This window comes from Hippocampus bargibanti, linkage group LG14 (genome assembly GCF_051943395.1).
Source record: "Hippocampus bargibanti isolate YZ-2025 linkage group LG14, ASM5194339v1, whole genome shotgun sequence".
Classification (NCBI taxonomy): domain Eukaryota; kingdom Metazoa; phylum Chordata; class Actinopteri; order Syngnathiformes; family Syngnathidae; genus Hippocampus; species Hippocampus bargibanti.
The window spans coordinates 15072975-15092877 of NC_142747.1; the positions used below are offsets into that span (position 1 = coordinate 15072975).

A 19903-nucleotide genomic window follows, 5' to 3' on the forward strand; every position below is an offset into this window, starting at 1 on the left:
TCAGTGGTATATGCAATTTGTTTGAATAGATGATAATGAAAATTACCTTTCCGTTTTATGCATAGTTACAAAATTAGGATACGATGCGTATCCGGTGATCCCAACAAAATAAGAGTTTAATGAATCAATCGCATGTAGACGTAACGGTACTGTCAGTGTCGTGTTTTATTCTGAAATTAAAACATAGAAGTGCTTCTTTCCATTGTCCATCTTTCCGCTGTTTCCCCAGCGTGAATACTACGGTCTGTGCGTAAACAGTAGGCTCTGTCTGCTCATGTTGGCAGTGAGGACGAGCAGGTCGGACTGTGGCACGTTTCACCGGACTGTACGGATCCTCACTGCCGATCAGATGACGATATGGCGTCCGAATCGACCCGGAGATTCACCAAAAACCTGCTGAAGCCCGGGAGCGCGGCGGAGATACGGCAGACCGCTTGCAACGCTGTCAGACACTCTGCAGCAGCGGTGAGTAATAAAAGCCGGTGTGAATTGTCACAGGGTCGTTAAAAAAGATAAAATGTAATTAATGCTCGTGTACCCACTTTAATGACCGGAAATCTTAAATGGCGGTTATTTCGAGGGCGTGAGTTTGAATCCTCTGCAGAGCATTGCCCTCCATCCAGCTGTGCGGGAGCTGCCATTGACATTCGTCTGGCATCTTTCAATGCAGTGCAGGCACCCGTGCAGCAATGCCTCGTCTTTATTTGCATCCGCGAGGGGTGTGGATGGGATACGCACTAACATTTTTTTTTCTAAATTAACGTGTACAATGGGGATTGCCATGTGACTGAACACATAGTATGGTGGTCAGGATGTGCTTCAGGATGAATGAAATAAATAGTAGCTTGAGGTGAGTGGGTAACATCTGGAAAATGGAGGAAGGCATAAGGCAGGGTAAGCACGGAGCAACCAATGAGCTATATTTACAACCCCCCCCCCCCCCCCCCCCCCGCCTAGATGTGAATATATGTATTTTATGAGGAAGGTAGGATCCAGTGGGTGTGTCGCGGGTCATAGCAAGGAGACTGTCATGACATGGATGGGAGGAGGGGTAATCTCATCTGATTAAAAAAAACACAATATAATATACAAAGTCGTGTTACGATTTGCATGAGAAGCAATTTCCCCCCTCCCATTCTAGGTCTGAGTGTGTCTGTTCTTGAGATTTCCATACAGAAAGGTCACTCTACGCTGTTCTACTCTTTATTCTCCTCACTGTTGTGTCAGTGTGTCAGTAGGACAGCTCAGCAGAGTGCACAATTGATTGCCATACAAGAGTGGACGTTCAATTTATTATTTTTTTTCCCCAGAGATTTCTAAATATTTTCAGTTTAGCGTTCCACCCAAGAAATAATGTATAAAAACAGTAGTACAATATTCCTCATTTAAAATTAGAAAAAAAGTATTTTATGCAGATCATGACACTGAAGAGTATATTGTATTTATTGGATGTACACATGAAGGACACATCACATTACAAATTTCCCCATTGTGGGACGAATAAAGGTTTTCCGATTCTAATTCGGATTCATTTTGCTTAATTTAAAAGACAAAATGTGCCTGTTAACAATCAGTTTGGCACTCGTGCCTCACTGCTATGCAATAATGGGGATAATTGGCATAATTACCAACATTACTTACAGAGATTCTCTGCCAGTGACTTGATTCTGACCAGAGTACCAGGGGGAAATAAAACAAATTTGAAGCAGTGCCAGAAGCAGTAATAAGCAGCGGTGACTCCAGAAATGAGTCTACAGAGCTGTGTTGAGTGTGTTTACTTCTGAAAAGGAAGAACATGCAAATTAAGCTAACTTGTGCTTTATCCAAAATTTTGTAGTGGACTGAAAATCATGTTGTCAGGAGTATCCAGAAATGTAGCTCGGGAATCTGGATTAAACATTTGCCTGACTGTGCTGGTGTGACACCGGACAAGCTACGATTAACCGGGCGTGTAAAATGTCAACGGACCTTATGTGCGGGTTTGCGTAGATGTTTTTGTCAGTGGGGTAATGCATGGCCGTTTGTGAAAGAAACCAGGTCAGCAGATTCAGGCCCTCTGGCGTAACATTCAATGAAGCATGAGCCTCTCATTGCCACTCTCATTGACGAGCCCTTCTCTCACTTTCGTTTCTAATCATTTGCTAATTTTTGGAACGTTTTATGGTCCGTTGGTATTTTCACTGGCGTCACGTTAAGAGAGGAAATCTGTGAAGGCAGTGAATACTTTATAACTCCTTTTTATTGGCAGACCACCCACTTTGTAATATTTCGAGTCATAGTGGTGGTCTTTTGTGGTTTTCTCTGGCTGCAGTCTGATCCCTCGTACAAATATCTCAATTGACACGAACCAACCGACCGCACAAGCTAATGAGATCCGACGCAAGCTCTCCTTCAAACATGAACACCGGAGTGCATGACTTTGGCACACAAATCCACCACGTTTCTGTCATCCTCTGCAAGCTGTTTATTATGACTCTCACCAGTAAAACAAAACATATATCCGTCCGTGTCATCCTCGCGGCCAGTGCAGCCTGCTCGCAGCAACCACATGACATGTTGTTTTGTTGAATGCCAGCCACACTAACCACCTCAACCATATGCCTGCCCTTGCAGTCCATCCGATAAGCCCTTTCTCCATTTGAGCTGTCACAATTGAGACCCTGTTATGTGATGCATGCAACAAAATGGCCACGGGTCCTCTCACTCCACAGGTTTGTCATTGTTGATCTCCCCATGGTCCCAACCAGTAAAAGGTGAATTTTCTGTTGAATGATGAAAGTTTGTTCAAACAAGTTGACATCAAGAAAAAACTGAATGTAACCAGCAAAGTGAAGTGTTTAAGATGAGCCTTTCCTCATTACCTGGAACCAATATCAAAACAGGGATGATGGTGTTGTGAATCACTTTTGAGGAGAAGATAAAGATTAGGCAGTGAATGTGAACTTGTCACATCGATTGTGAGGGAGAGAAATGCCAACATGTTGTAAAAAAACAGTGTTTTGCTGAAACAACCCCATATCCTCTGCAGATTTACAAAAACAATGAACAACCTCAAAACAGGTTTTCTTTTATATTTACTTTGAAAGAAGATTATCCACTTTTTTGGGATGGACTGGTGCTTAGATCGTTACAGAACATAACATTATGAAGATCTTAAAATAAGCACAACATATGCGATCATGGACTGCCAACATTTTGATTTTTTTTCAATGTGTGGTGAAAAAAAACTTTTACATTTGAACAACATGTAGGTCAACCTGCCAATAGATTGTGTTGAGTTTTTGCTGTCTCAGAAAAGACTGGACACTAAGAGTGAGGAATAAAAACAAAACAAGGCATCTAATTCATTCATTGCCAAACCATGTGCAAAATGTGTGTCCGCTCCAGGGCCAGGGTTTTTGTCATTTTCACTCATATTGCAGGACCCACAGAATATTGACTTTTCGGACTACATAAACATTCAATTCAGCATAAGAAACCTTAGACTCTCTTCTTTCGTAAAAAAAAAAAAATGTTTATTCCAAAATTATATGGGTCTGGAATTATCAGAGCTTTAAATGGGGGTGACTGTACGAAATACAATACATACATATTGATTTATGTAGAGCTTTAACAACAGCTGAAGCTGGAACAAAGCACTAACATGGACAAAAGGCAAATGTTGTCCCCTCGTGGAAGGGAAAAACATTGCCAGAGGTCCGACCAGCACTTTATCAGCACCCTCTCAAGCCGAACAAATTCGGGAATGGCGTTCCACGTCATGCTTTTCAATTCCTGAATAAATTTGGGAATGACAGTGAATGAGTTAAAGACGAATGTGAACAATATGAGGAATATGTTTCCCTCTTTTTACATATCAAAGCATTGATGAGAAGGTTTCTTCAGCCGTCATCTGTACAAAAGTGAAGGTTTCGAAACCTTCACTTTTGTACAGATGACGGCTGAAGAAACCTTCTCATCGATGGACCACTCCTGTACGACTGAGAGCTTACACAGACATATCAAAGCATTATAATATGAAGGCTTTTGTTTCAACGTTCACTCAATCACGTATTGATATACTGTATCTGACTGGCTGCATTCACTGACATGGTTAAGCAACCACTCAGCGCTTTGACTGGAGCTTAAAGGACAACCGACGTCACTTTTTTGTTTTTTAACTGACACCAGAAAAACGTTTTATAGCATCTAAAATACCCAAAACACGCAGTATGATATTTTTAGTCAAATGCAAAACACCAATAAAAATGACTTAAAGTGTCCAAAATCTGCAAAAAAATGAGCTGCGAATTGGGCATTTTAAGAAAGTCCCGCCCCCAGTTCGTGACGTCACGCCAAGACGCCTTGCATTGCTAGTGAATCAAAACAGTGGCTTCAGATTCAGAGAATATGCTTTCTTGTTCCACATCCAGTGATGAATATGATTCAAATAGTTCTGAAGAGGAAAGCATACATGTTTGCAATCGATTAAATAATTTATTTGTGCCATTTTGAGGCAACATTGGGGGAAAATCTCTCACCCAAAAAAAGAGGCACAAAATGGCCACCTCCGTTTCCACACGCTGATAAATTCCTTATATGGCGCTTGGACGCCCTCTTCTGGCCTTCTGGCGGCTTTTGGGTGCAACACGAGGTCCCCAGACCAAACAAGTACAGCAAAATACATTGACGTGATGGAAGGACTGCTACAATGCGTCTTTTTTACGGTAAAGGGCGGTCCTTTAGTGACATCACGTACGGACTCGTCACCAACTCAAAAACAAGATTTCCTGAATATTCAGCGCGAGTACGTAAAATATAGATATATGCGTAAAATATAGATATATGCAGTGGAATCTTTGTAAAATATTCTCAGTAGAAGCCATTTTACAAATTATGGATACAATTTGTCCGGAGACGTCGGTTGTCCTTTAAGTCACCCAAACATACATTTCTGGAGTCAATGACCACTGCAAATATTCTCTTATGTCAATCGTGGGAAACTTGAAAAATCTGTTCGTCCGGTGCGTTTTGGTGTGAAAATGTAAACATCACCTTGAAAGCCTCTCCCTTCTCCATATTTTAAGACTTTTTATCAATGACTTGAAGCGTGTGACAAAGAAAAAGGTCACATCTGCGCGACATGTGCCTTTATACCGCCTCACCCACTCTTTTTTTAAAGATTTATCCAATCGCTTGTTTTACTCCTTGCCAGAAAGAAAGATGTGCCATTTATTAAGCATCTGCTCTATGATCCTCCAAATGGAATCATTTGGAAATCCTACTTGCGTTGTTTTTTTTTCTCCCTTTTTTGTGGGTGGTGCAGGGGGTTTCTTGCTTTTGGTTAATCTTGGGGTGTTTTTCCTCTTGTGAGCATCGCCGTTTGTCTGGAGCTATAATGTGTGTCAGGCGTGGTGTGAGCAATGCTTGGGGAGGTAGAGTAGGTGGGGGGTGGCATTTTGAATAGATGTGCCAGGGTGACAGGAATGGAGCGTATTCGTTCGTTGTCTCTGCTGTCAACTCGACTATTTTCTTTTGGTGACATGTCGACTTGTCTGTGTTGTATCTTGCTTGACGTGCGACCTGCCAAGTTCTACAAAGCAGCGTGCATATGCGCTCCCGCCACTTAAACACACAGAATAAGAAAGACTCCTATGAAATCGACAAACTGATGACTGCTGAAAATCAATTGCCTCTGAGGAGAGGAACTGCTTATATTAACAGCGAGCTACCCTTTTGCGTAGCCAGGCCGCTGTTACCACAGCAACAGAGGAAGGTCAATTAAGATGGAATTCTAACAGGAAACACTCCTATCACTCTTTGCATATCTCTTCTCTTTTGTGTGGTGCAGTATGTGCAGCGTACTCCCATGTCACTCACTACGAATCAGTCGGCTTTGCTATCGTTTTGTAGAACTGCACCTTCTTCTTTTCATATTTTCACGTCATTTTATTTTATCCATTTCATAATAAAAATGTGGGTGGTTTCCTGCTTGTACTGAACCAGTCAAGTCAAAATAAGATTGAACTCGGATTGTTTCAAAATTATAGAACAACTATGGTAAATTGGTTTCACAAATAAAAGACGGTCGGGGGGCAGTGATCACATCATTTTAGCATCTCTGCTATCCATTGTGCAAATGTTTGATAGATGTAGGAAATTTACCAAAAGCCTTGGAGGGGGAAAAAAGAGGATTAAAAATCTTTGTTTCATCGTAGAATGAAAGCCAATCACATTGAATTGTTGCTTTCTGTTTTGCATTTTTATGATGAGCCCTCAGCAGGGTACCGGAGTTAGCAAAGATGAATTGTACGCTGACGTCCATGTATCCTGGAAATTGACTTATGACGACTGCGGGTTTATCATGCTTCTCACTCACTCACTCACTATAATGCTGATTGGAAGGGATTTTCCTTTATTAGTCTCGCTGTGGAGAAATTTACATTTCACAGCAGCAAAGTTATGAAAGGAAGATGAAAGGAAAGAAAGAACTAGAAAAACAAAATGATAAGCCCCAATGCACCTTTGGGTGACAATCAATCCAGAAAATGGATAGATGGATGATCATAGACTGGAAATGGAAGTGCATTGTTCAGGTCTAACTGTCTTGGATGCTCAGTAAAATCCAGACCAAATCAAATCCCATACAAATGTGTGTGTGTGTGTTTTTTTTTTAATTTATCAGCATCTGAATGATTTGTGTTTCAATCATTAAGGACTTACTGAAAGTATATAATAACTTCACGGTACGATCAGAGCATTGTCATCAAATGGTGAGTAGTTAGTTTTACTTTATTTGAATGTTGCCGATGACTATTATCCTTGCTGTCATTGCCTTTTTATCGAGGATCTTCATCTTCATTAAGTTCATAGAGTTGCTTGTTCTGTAGCCACCAGAGGACACAAGCCAGTGTCTTATTGTGCCGGTCCCAACCCCGGATAAATGCAGAGGGTTGTGTCTGGAAGGGCATCCGACGTAAAAGCTTGGCCCAAAACAAACATGCGAATCAAACCTCTGAAGGTGGAGGACACTGATTTGCTGTGGCGACACCTGAAGGGAAAAGCTCAAAGGAAAAGAATATATAATAAGTAAGGAAAATGAAAAACCAGTCTTGCATATGTTTGTACAACCTGATGACAAAAACATGCTTCCTGAGGGTTCACATTGCATCTGAAAGTATTGAAATGTCATTGTGTTGGTGGTCTACACTCGTGCACATATTCTCGCAATGTTGTAAACACCAACGTGACATGAGCCACATTGGAGCATTGCTTGGCAGCTGCCGTCCACTTTGTCAGCTCAAGTGCGTACTCGTACGGGTACAAACAGTGTGATTTATTGTCTCTCAGGACCATGCACCGTTGCTATTGTCCCATTTGCCAAATGAACGGCACTTCGATCGTCACTTCATTAGGTACACTTGCACAATATGTTGAGATCAACGACACCAATTGGTGCTGCAACGATCAATCAAATGATTATTTGAACTACAGTAATTTGATGACCACACAAAAACGTCAATGTATTTGAGGAAAAATGTGTTTTACAAATCCGAACGGCATGAATATTGGACATAATTTTGGACAGCTGCCCTCATTTCAAGCTTATATAACTCTAGACCCAAATAATTTAGGAAATAACTGATTTTTTCTTATGAAAGAAGAGCGTCTTAGGTTTCTTACGCTGCATTGAATGTTTATGTAGTCCTAAAACTCAACATTTTGTGGGTCCTGGAATTCGAGTGACAATGACAAAAACCCTGGCACTTGAGTGGACACATTTTTCCACGCCTGGCAGTAAATGAGTTCAACTCAAACTCTTGTTTCAGCCTGGATCATCTCGTACTCCAGTTTGAATTTTTGTTACTTGGACGCCTTGTCGCATCACCCGCGTTTGTGTTGTGCTCTTTAACCGTCACATTTGTAGACAAGACAGTCAAAAAAGTAATCAAACAAGATAAATAGTTCTTTGACGTTAGTTTTGACTGAACAGCAGACTGGACCGCGCTAGCTAGATCACAGTGGGACCGTGCACGGCCAGAACTTTCTGTGTGTCTTCTTCTCAATGACTCATTCAGAAACGCAGCTAGAAGAGTGAGAGAGAAAGGACAGAGCAATAAAAGCAAAGAGAAGAGCAAGAGGAAACAAAAAGAAAGCTTGTGCTGTTGGTCTATGAATCGGGCCACTGTTTTGACTGCTCCATGATGCTTCACTGTGCCTGTAAGCACAACGTGGCTAAATGTGATCACAAATATTTAACCTTATCTTCACCAATTTTCATCTGATTAACAGAAAAATATGATTTCATAGTGAAGTTTCTATGAGTCACCAATTACTCCGTTTTCAGACTCGACTTTAAATTTTCGCCACATTGTCTCGGGAAGCGTCACAGCCAGCCTCAACCTTCAAGGATGCCACCGCCTTCAAGGATGCCACTCGGCTATAAAACGTCTTTCCACGTGCCCGAGGGTGGAGAAGAGGGGGGACGTTGGTTCCACTCCACATATCTGCACTAAGAATAGTTTACTGACTCTCTTGTGTGTGAATTGAAGTGTTGTGTCTCTGCCTCACTCTGCATTCCAGAGTAGGAGGCCTGAATATGCTACTGCCATTACTGTCGGACCCCTCAGCGCCTTCTTTCGCCCCATTGCCATCACCCTTGAGCATCCATACACATTTGGGCATGCTCAGGGATAGTTTGCTGCGAACCTTTCGGCTGTGAATCTGAGTCGGACATGAGTGTGACTTTCCGTCAGTAACGCGGCCCTTTTCCCCTGCACCTTTATGGATATAAAAACTTGATATACAACCCTCTTTGTATGTCATCATAAAACATGGTTAGTCTTTCACAGATGTTCTTTTTATTTTATTTTGTGACAGTGCATTGTGTCCTGCATCTTGATTGGCTAATGGACAGCAGACTGATGTGAACAGTCTCTGCGCTTCATTGCTCAGTTTGTTACAATACCCGCAATGTCAATGAAACATTGTGTACCGTTTTTGTAAAAACTGTTGATTGGTTGAAAGAAAATGTCTCTGGTTCTCCCCGTTTCTTGACTGTAATATTGGAGGGGTTACTTTAAAGGGTGTGTCCTCATGAGTGACATCAGTAGCCTTGCTTAACTCGTTCACTGCCAGACGATGTGCAAAAATGTGTCCACTCCAGTAGCTGGGTTTTTGTCATTTTCAATCAAATTGCAAGACCCAGAGAATATTGAGTTTTAGGACTACATAAACATTCAATTCAAAGTCAGCTTTATTGTCAAATATGCTAATATGTATGACATACAGCACAGATGAAATTACTGTCCTCTCTAACCCAGCATGCAAGGCACTTATTACTAATTACTTTAACAAACATAATAAACATGAAAACGCCAATTCAGTGCAAGAAACCATAGGCTATCTTCTTTCATCAGAAAAAAAGAGCTAATTCCCAAATTATATGGGTCTGGGGTTATCTGAGATGGAAGAAATGGGGGCGGCTGTACAAAATACAACTCATGCATAATGATTTAAATAGTGCTTTAACAACAGCCGAAGCTGTAACAAAGCACTAACATGGACAAAAGGCCAATTATGCCCACTTATGGTAGGGAAAAACATTGCCAGAGGTCTGACCAGCGCTTTATCGGCACCTCCCCAAGAAAAATCAATTCTCAAATAAATTCAGAAATGGCAGCAACTGAGTTAATTGCACTGTCCCCATTAATGCAATATATGAATGCTTTAGGGTACATAACACATCCATTATGCTCATATGTGCTCACTGTAATGTAATACATTAGAAAAATAGATATACAATAATAATGTATATCTATTTTTCTTGAATATTGTTGGTCAGAAATGATTTCTCAAGCTCTTTCAAATTGTCCCAGGCTGACACAAAAAGAGGCCCCCAGTCCTGGCAACATTACTATAAATGATGTGGTACCACAGCAAATCATAACATGGTGTTTGATTGTACTTTTGTCTTAAAGTGTAAAGGTTAGCTGGAAGTAAAACTGCAACGGAAACTCGACAGGGCTCGAGGTTTGAAATCCAGGAAATGGTGGGGGTTGGGGGGTTTTAGATGAACGTGGAGGAAGGGGATTCAGTTGGGCAAAATAATTAGAATGAAAACACAAGTGGAAAAGTCGTCAGCAGTGGCGTCTTTGCTCTATCGTGGTAACTCGGGGATAGAGAGGAGTGCTCAGTGGGCCCCTGATGTTGGTTTTAAATTTAGCCTGAGCTCCCATGTCGGCTTGTGTAGGTGTCGTACACAGAATGATTGATGAACCCGTTGCAATTGAGGGCTTTCACTTTTGCTTCCTTGATCCGGTTGCCAGCCAATCTCAGAGCACACAGAGACGAACAACCACACCTCGGGACAACATTAGGTGATCAATCAACCTGCCGTGCATGTTTTTGCGCTTTGCGGGAAAAGAAAAAAGATTGAACAACACAAGAATGAAATATTTTCTTAATATTTTTTCACATGACCTTTTTCAGTATGATTTTCCATTTACCATAATTTCCGTTGTATAAGGCGCACCCAAAAACCTTCATTTTCTTCAAAAGATGACCCTGCACCTTATACGCGCCATATAACGTGGTGTGCTTTATTTTATGGTGTGCTTTTTATTTATTTGGAACCGTTTTATATATTATTATATTTATGATTTTTTTTTTTCATTCATTGAATGTGCGCCTTATAGTCCGGTTCGCCTGAGTCTGGTGCGCCTTATATATGGAGAAACATTTGAAAATACACCATTCGTTGGGGGTGCACCTTATACTCCGTTGCGCCTTATACACCGAATACTGTATTTTTTTTTTATTGATGATGCTACAACTACTATTACTACTGCTCCTACTACTACTTACCTTCGAAGCCATTTTCTTCTCAAACAATTTCCCACACCAAGTGTGTAATGGCTCCATTCTTGGCCTATTCATTGGCTGTGGCTCAGATGTTCTCACTTAATCCTGTGGAGATTTACACAGGCAAATATTTGGCGTACACAATGAAATTTTAGCGAGAGCCAGGGAGCAAAAAAACAACTCAATTTGTACTGGGCATCTGCTTTAGCCGTTTGTACTGTTTGTACCACCCACCCCCATATCCTCATTTTTTCTCCTTTGGTACATTCAATACATCCATAGGGTTGGAGTGAATATTTCTGGTGGAATTTACGAGTGCAATATGTCTCGGAGTTGATTTGGGGTTAATATAGAAAGTTCAGGGTGAGGACACCTTCGGAGCTGACAGAGTTACAGGAAGCAGCAATCATTTGGGATAATTTCCGAGTGACAGCGGCTTTAACATGTGGTGGAACTGGAAGAAGGATTGTGGCTTTTCTGAGTTGGATTTTGCTCAAATGCAGTCCTGTTTCATGGTGGTTGCATGCCCCCCAATCTTTTAACTAGTACAGAAGCTACAACTATGTAACTGGCTCAAGTTTGATCGCAGCGAGACAGTGGACAGTTGGCAACACTCGGAGAGAAATTGTGGTCTCATGATATTAGATTGCAATGTTGGGCTTTGATTAGCAGCTTAATATCAGCATAGTAAAGTGAAGTGAACCTTGCTTTGCTTTCCCTGCTTTTAATTAATGCCTCATGAAAACCAATGTTAAACCGCGGCTTTGTTGCCTGGTGCTGCTGCTGCTGTTGTTCCAATCCCTTGAGTACAAGCAGTAACCCGTTTCTCATTTAAACTGATTTTTTTTCTATTCAGTGTATCTGTGATACCAGACAACCCCGCTCTGAAAATGTAGCTGCCTCATCTATTTGTGAAATGGTGGATTTCATTGCGTATATTAAATGCATTGTTTTCAGATGTTTGAACAGTACAACTGCAGGTCCGGGCCAAGCTTGAGCAGCAGGGGGCGATGCCATGTGGGAGAGTGAATTAATGAGGCTGCAACTTTATGTGACACCGGTTCTGTTTCTCTCTCTGGGACTACTGCCATTGCGTGCATGCATGTTTGGTAAATAAAATCTCTTGTGTACTCTCTATGGTTTAACGGTCTACTGTGGTTTAAGTCATTTTGTGTTGGGGAAAGTGGATTGTCATATAAGCCATTTCCGTAAAACGGATGCTGTTGTTAGCATTAAGTTATCACAGCGGCGGGTCGTGGATTTCATCGCTAGGCCGTCAGTAGTGCTAAGTCTGAATCAATTCGGACTGAAAAAAGTGTAGTGTGATTTACTACAAGTCCACTAGAGGCTGCCATTACCAAGAAATAACTGACCAACCTTTCTTAATGATGTCCATTTTTTTTTCTTGAAAAGTCTGTCTTGAAAATGGCTTTAACAGTAAATCTCCAACCAAATCAAATTATTCTCCTTCAGCCATTGTGGGTTGACAAAACTGCCATTAATTCAGCACAATATATTTGCTTATGCAGCTCGCTAACGATACAGTGTGATAGCTCTGGCCAGTATGCTCTCGTCACTTGCAGGTTGTGATCAGAGCAGTTTTCGCAAACTATGATTGGCTAGTGACTAGCCCAAAATTTCTGATGTTGACCAGCTCAATTAAAAAGGGGTTGGAACCCCTTTTTGGTTGCCAACTCAAAATCTGATTGGTTAAAGCAACAGTTTCATTTACACTAATTTTTATCCTCCAGTGTCCGCAGAACTGGTTGTGAAGGCATCCAGGTAGATTTCTGAGCCTGGCAACAAATGATGGCTGAAATGTGATTTGTTAAATGCTTAAATACAAAAACGCACATCTGGAAGCAGCACAACAGGGGAAATTAATGAAAGGAAGCTGAAAGACAATTTGACATTATTTCATAAAAAATCATGGACAAAATATAATTAACATCAGTCCGTGATTCAGATATTTTTTAGACCAGCAGAGAAGGCTTTGCAGGCCTTGACAGTCCGCCACTGAGCTATCGTAAGGAGCTTTTCGGAAAGAAAAGTATAATTGTTTTAAAAAACATAACCTGCAATCCTCTTTATTTTCTTGACATTGGCAGTGAACTTTGAGTAAGGGTGGCATTAGAAAGCTTTTAGAATTATTTTAGTATTTTATGTTAACTGATCAGTTAATGGCGGCACCTCTCTCTCCCGTGGTCGAGAGGAAGAACATTTCATCTGTGCTATATGTTGCACATAGAACACGTTTGACAAATTAACTTGAATTTATTTTTACAAGAATTGTTCAATATCTGACAATTTGGTGCTTGTTATACCCCCCTACTTCCTCACACACCCATTCCCAGCATTTGCTCTTCCCGAATCTCCACACCATCTCAAACTCTTGCTCCCTTCTTTCATCAACATCCAGTTTTCCTCCGGATTTGACGTCTTGGTTAAAGAAATTTGAATGGCTTCCTCTTCCAAACCAACAGGCGGCCAGGCAAGCAGATAGTATCTCTGTGTCTAAACGCCTCCTGCAAATTATGATTTAAAGTCACAGCAGATGGGTGAGAGTTGAGGACGCTCGCTCAGCTGCTGTGTTTCGCTCACAGCACTAGATGGCATTGATACCGTACGTCTTCCTGTTGCCTCCTTAACTTCAGAAGCCAGAATCATGAACAGACATGCATCCAATAATAACATTTTTTTAAACTCAAATAATATGCCTTTTCTGTGATTGACAGTGAGTGGGGAAGTATAGTAAAATGCAAATCGGTAGAGTGCAGATCTCTGCTTATGCAGGCTATCCGAAAATGATGGTGTGCTCCTTGGATCTCCTCCAAATTGTAAGGAATTCTCCATCGGCACATGATTTAAGAAAGCCAGGGAGATTTTATCTATAATCCTGTTCACTAATGGATATTTAATCCAGTATTGGCAGTTAATTGCAAAGTTTCCTTGACAATATAGGGAAACATTTGGCAGCGTACTTCATAGTGTTTTACAATGTGTCGTGACCTATTTGTATTTCTTTTATTTTTGTTCCAATGGTGAAGTGCAATCTCAGTATACAGTATTAATAATTTTTTTGCACGGTATACCATGTGGACAAGTGTTGGTTGTTAAAAAACTAATCAGATTAAAAACAATGGATACATGATTGCATTGATTTAATTTGAACGATTTTGAAAGTAGCCCAGTGCAGCAGTTTGGCACTCACGAAGAAGCCTTCCTGTTTGTGTAAGGATGATGTGCAGCAGAGCACACGAAGGTTTTACTGAGAACAGCTCATCTCAATTACACAGGGCAGCCGGAAAAAAGATGAGAACTCCGCCTTGTGAACAGCTGCTGTTTCACGTGACCCCTTGTTTAATGCTAATTTAGTGCTGTTAAAAAATAATTTAATAACTAAAATGACTCAATTTACACTTAAAGCAAGATTTGTAAATTGCAGCAATGAGAGCAAACTAGGGCGAAAGCAAAGAAAAAGATGACGTGCAATGTGTACCCCAACAGCACGTCGATGTTCACCAAACAAGTTAACGTATCAACCTCATTGAATTTGGTCTATCATGGTGCATTTGCAAGCCCTACAATCCACACTCAATGCTCGATACCACAATATAACATTAGTATGGCAACCCCCAAGTGAACAAAAATAAACCCTGTGCCTCACATGCATATTTAGTATGTTTTAACTTATTCACTGCCAGACGATGTGCAAAAATGTGTCCACTCCAGAGCCAAGGGTTTTGTCATTTGCACTCAAATTGCAGGACCCATAGAATATTGAGTTTTAGGACTACATAAACATTAATTTCAGCGTAAAAAAACCTTAGACACTCTTTTATCAGATAAAAAGAGTGAATTCCTAAGTTACATGGATCTGGAGTTATCTGAGCTTGAAATGGGGGCGACTGTAAAAAATACAATACAATACAAACATTGATTTATATAGCGATGTAAAAACAGATTAAGCTGTACCAAAGCGCTAACATGGACCGAAAAATACTGCCCCCTTGTGGAAGGGAAAAACATTGCTAGAGGTCTGACCAGGACCCCTGCAAGAAAAACCCGAACACATTCGAGAATGGCGCTCCACGTCATGCTTTTCAATTCCCGAATAAATTCTGGAATGGCAGTAAATAGGTTAAGACTGCAAAATCAATTTATATCAGTAGAATCAAGTCTGAAAATACTCAATAGCTACAGCAATAATTTGTATGCCAGTTTAGAGCCTATTCTTCTAAAAAAATGGATCTCTTTCTGTATTTTACAACTTTATGAGGTAGTGCTGCATGTGTACAGTAGCTATCTTCACCCTTCTCCGTTATTTTCATTTTTCTGCCCATAGGTTCTCTTTGAAATATTTTTTTCATGTATATTTCTGTACCTGTGCGTATATATTAGAGAGCAAAATCAGGAAAAGGCTTACTAACCTTTTGTGTGCACTCTGTCTTTCTCTGCGACCTTGTGCCCTTAAGTGACAGCATTCTTCCTGTGTCGGTCGTCATGGAAACCATCAAATGTTTTCCCTGCCGAAACTCAACGGGGCTCTGCGCCACATCAAGGAGCACATTAGTCCGCTGCCAGCTATACAGGGAACCTAACTATAGCCTAACTCACTGCTTATGAGACGGCCTCCAGGAGTTTTATCAGACCCATGTAAGTTCTCTTTTGAAGCCAGCGAAATGGCCTCGATTTATCTCTTTTGTATATAGCTGGACCACATGCGTGATGACGACGCATGCACAGACAGTCTTCATGGGACAGAAGGGAGAGCACAGCTGGGACACATTAAGCTCCACAAATTGATGGCAGCACTCCGCCCATTATACTCCGATTATGTCATCGTTTCATTTTGATATACAGGCCTCGTTACCCACCACTACTTTTGGTTCAAGTCTCTTGCTTGCATTTAAAAGGACATGAATGTGCATTGACACCTTGATAAATTGGAACATAACCAACAACCGTTTTCATTTTGCTTCTTAACTCGGCCGAATGATTGTTCGCTGCAGTCTTAGTTGTTTCTTCTTTCATCTATTTGAAGTCTCACTTTAGACTAATGATTATTGGCTGAATACGTATCCTGTCTCTCCTCGCACAGAGGACCACTTGGCTGCAAAGCATACTTCTTGTCTGGCCGATTACAGAATGCTGTTTTAATGTTCAATTTGATATCCCACGACAGCAACTGGCCAAGGGGGACTCTTGTATTGGGAAACTATAAGATTGTATTCCCCACCATGCAGGACAGCTCTAAGAACAGTGCAGTTTCGAACAGTAAACCTGAGTCTGTCTTGGATGTCTTCACGGCGTGTGTAGGCGGGTTGATGATATTAACTTTGTCAGCTATGTAAATACTGCACAGTAAATATTCCCACTTCAGATACAATAAAATCAAGAATAGTGGCTTGGGATTTATTTGTAAATAGAAAACATTTTTCTCAGATAAAATGGTCATGGTCGCCAAACCATTGCCATTACCTTACCTTGATATACTGCAGAGTACAGGGGTCAAAGTCCAGGCCCGGGGGTCAAATCTGGCCCATCAAATCTTTTCGGCCCGCAAAACCAAATCAAGCTTGTCAAGTGCCATGATGCTTGCCAGAGTCCGAACCAAAATGTTCAATTGTTCCTTGTAAACCAAAATAAGAGTCATTAATCTTGACTTCAGATTTGTAAACTATTCATTCATTAATTTGTGGATGTAGTATGTGGAGGAGATGAAATATTCTAATGGTTTCTAAGGAAACCATAACATCAATGTGGCCTATGGCAAAAAATGAGTTTGACACCCCTGCTTTAAGCCAACAGAAAATGATGGCGCTATGAAATGGATGAAAAATTCGGCTTGGCCGGTGATAGAGGCGACCTCTGGCAAGCCAAGAAAGTGACCACGGTGTGTCTCTTTGATTTCTTTGTTACACAAAATTAAATTCCTCGCTCTTTGATTCAGAAATAGACTTTGATTTTACGCACAATAACTGAACTTCTGTGAATAATTAATGGAAGCAATCGTTTTTAAGTCTGTTTGCTTTCGTCTCCATGTGGTTGGATGGATGTGTGTTCTGCTATTTATCTATAGATTTGTAAAGCACTATAATACTGAGAGTTTCACGTGGGTGGTGGGTGGGGTGTCGAATGGCAACTTGACATACATCTATTTTGACTAATTACGACCTAAGGAGATCACCATGGATACCTCAGTGGGGAGCGAACAGCATGATAGCGTGTGTAATCTATATGCCTTGTGTCGCTTGATAACATGTCTTCAGAAAATAACATAGCCAAATCATACTTGATATGTAGAAATTGCTTTTTGGCAACCTGAGGCATCATGGTTTCTTTCCCGCAGAACCCTAAGGTGACTCAATGCATTAACTCACCTGAATGTCAGACAAACCTAAAAGACGTGTTTTCCATGTAAATGCCCTCATCTGTTCCAAGACCCTCAAAACAGACATCAAAGATACCAAATTAAATGTGTGAACTGAGCCACAGTATTTTAAAAAACACATTGCAAATAAGACAACACCAGGTTTAATAAAGACAGTACAAAAATGAGAGACTCTGCTTTGCAATATTAGACAGCAGGACTGTTCTGTGGATTCTGTCGTCCACATGCTGCATGCGTCAGCTGTAAAGCCGCCCACTCCTTATTTTCACTCACTGCTCTGTTGCTCACTACTCTGCAAGTCTGCAACAAGCTCCCCGGAGCCTCATATTCTGTTCATTTTGCCAGAGCCTTTAGTCTGCAGCATATTGGACAAGCTTTCTGTATCACAGAAAGAAACACACCACCAAGTCCCATCTATGCACATTTTTTTTCAAGACAAGTCTGCAGCAAAAAGGGTGTGTCAACATTACTGCGGCACTACCAGTGGTTTCTGCATAAGCATAGTCAGGAGGAAAACTGGCAGGAGTGGTGGGATTGAGAGAGAATAATCTACAAAAGTGCAGCAGAATAACAGTCAGGTATTGTGTGCGTGTGTGTGTGCGAGTGTACTGCAGCAGCTGCTTCTGTACATATGATGCTTATTGTATTCATCTGACTGAGCTGGGCAGGGCTAGTCTGGACTGTGTGCACGGATGCACTGTGTGTGGGGGGAATAGATGGAGGGAGAGAGAGAGCGAGAGGGAGAGCGAATAGAGAGAATAGAGAGAAATATCGCTAAGGCTGGCTGTGTGTATTTTCAGTCAGAGCCTCAGGACGAGTCAAAATTCAGAGCAGGGCAGTGGTGGGAGCTTGTAAAGAGAAAGATTGCAGGCAGCTTCAAGTAGATGAAGCCTCCGGTACTTGACAGGGTTTGAACAGCACCACTGGCTGGACCAGCGGCTCCGATTGGACTTTCCTATCTTCTGCGTTGACCAGGAATAGACACGGGACCAGGTGACACTTGCTCACTTCTCGTCGTCGATATCAAGGGGATTATTATGGGCTGTTCCGCCAGTGTGGTCCTACTTCTACGCTCAGTGGGTGGGGCAGACTGCGGTTACATGTGTTCACGGCTGGAGCAAGCGTCAGTGGATGCTGCAACACCTACCCTGGAAGGCTACACAAGCGCCACCTCACCTCTGACCATCATTGTCATGGTAACCAGTACTGATGCACATCTCTGTGTGGTGGGACACAAGCTGTGTTTTTCTTTACAGGATCTTAATTGACTGAATTAATGTGACCAAGTGTACAGTCATCCCTCTCACGTCTTACTGAATCGTGGATTTTTCAATCGTACATATCTAATTGAATCTTGTGGATTTTTGGAATATATTGCAGTGATCGTTTTTGCACACGGACTGTTACTGCATATTCACAAATCATGAAGCCAGAGTCAGTATCTGAGTCCTTTAAACACTCAACTCAACTCAAAAGGAGAAACAGTGATGTGTGTCAATTGTACAGCAGAACACTCAATTGCTGACTCTGAGATCACTTAATAGACCACCGTATTTTAAAGTCACCCACTTTTTCAGATCACAGGTAATAGTTTTAACAGCATGAGGGCGGCGTCCCACCTGCACCTTCTGTGCATATTTTGGGTCGTATCATGCAAAGTCAATTTATTTAATGTACTTAAAGCAGCGGTTCTTAAACTGAGTTCGATCGAACACTGGGGGTTCGGTGAGTCGGTCTCAGGGGTTCTCTGTATTCTCCGCCGCAGAGGTCCGCCCCTTAGTCTAGTCTGCAGTTAGTGGGCACAGTCATTGAAATAAATAAGTCATTTGAAACGATTCGTTGAATAAGCATATGAAACTGGTGGGGTTCGGTGCCTCCAACAAGATTAAGAACCACTGACTCAAAGTAATCATGGCATAATTAGTACGGCAATTGATTTCTAAAATACGTATGAGATAGACTGAGTCATATTTGGAATGTTAATGAGTACATAGGAGAGGTAAGGAGGAATGTGGGTCCGGTCATAATACCATAAACAAAAACAACGAACAGCATGTTCGCTACTTTACTTATTTTTACTTTCATCATTTGGCGTTCTAAAACATAACCCCCACAATAAATTACTGTATATTTGTTCTATTCTGTATGTTTTTTTAGCTGTATGTCTGTGTCGGTTATAGCCCCTCATAGCTGAGAGGTATAATGGGGAGGACGGAAATGGGAAGGGGGTGGGGTGGAGTATGGGGGTCATGCATTAGGAATTTGGTTTCTGTGGGAAAACTCTTCTTTGCCCAACATATGGAGAAAAGATGATTTAACTGATTGAATAAATAGATACATGATGCAGTAAGTAGGTCTCGTAATCAGTGAATTGCATTAGTTAAATGTCCCTAAAGAATTTTCCAATGTCATGCTGCATGTCCGCCATCTGTGGGGTATAGCTCTGGAACCATCAATGTTGGCCTGATTTTCTTCTAACCCCAAGCGAGACCCAGGTTTCTGCAAGCCCACTGGAAAAATGTTCAGGTTTTGGCATAGTGTCATTTTTACACTCATTCCTTGTGTTTCTCCCCTTGTTGCTTGGTTTCCCCACTATAAACCTTTCATGTCTTTGCAAACCCTCTCTGGTCTCTATGGTAAAGTATCGCAGACGCTTTATACTTCTAC

General features: G+C 41.3%; 1 protein-coding gene across 8 annotated transcripts in view; it reads left to right on the forward strand.

Annotated features, from left to right (window-relative positions):
• Positions 1-241: 241 nt before the first annotated feature.
• Positions 242-19903, forward strand: part of dock10 (dedicator of cytokinesis 10) — a 61158-nt gene continuing 41496 nt past the window's right edge. For 3 of the 8 annotated variants that reach the window (XM_089014602.1, XM_089014609.1, XM_089014603.1), the window contains exon 1: positions 17998-18432. In XM_089014602.1, coding sequence (XP_088870728.1) covers positions 18274-18432 — 159 coding nt within the window. In that variant the 5' untranslated portion in view covers positions 17998-18273. Of the gene's footprint in view, positions 466-17993; positions 18433-19903 lie in introns of those variants that run through there. The other 5 variants (XM_089014608.1, XM_089014605.1, XM_089014606.1 and 2 more) reach the window with 4 other exon arrangements.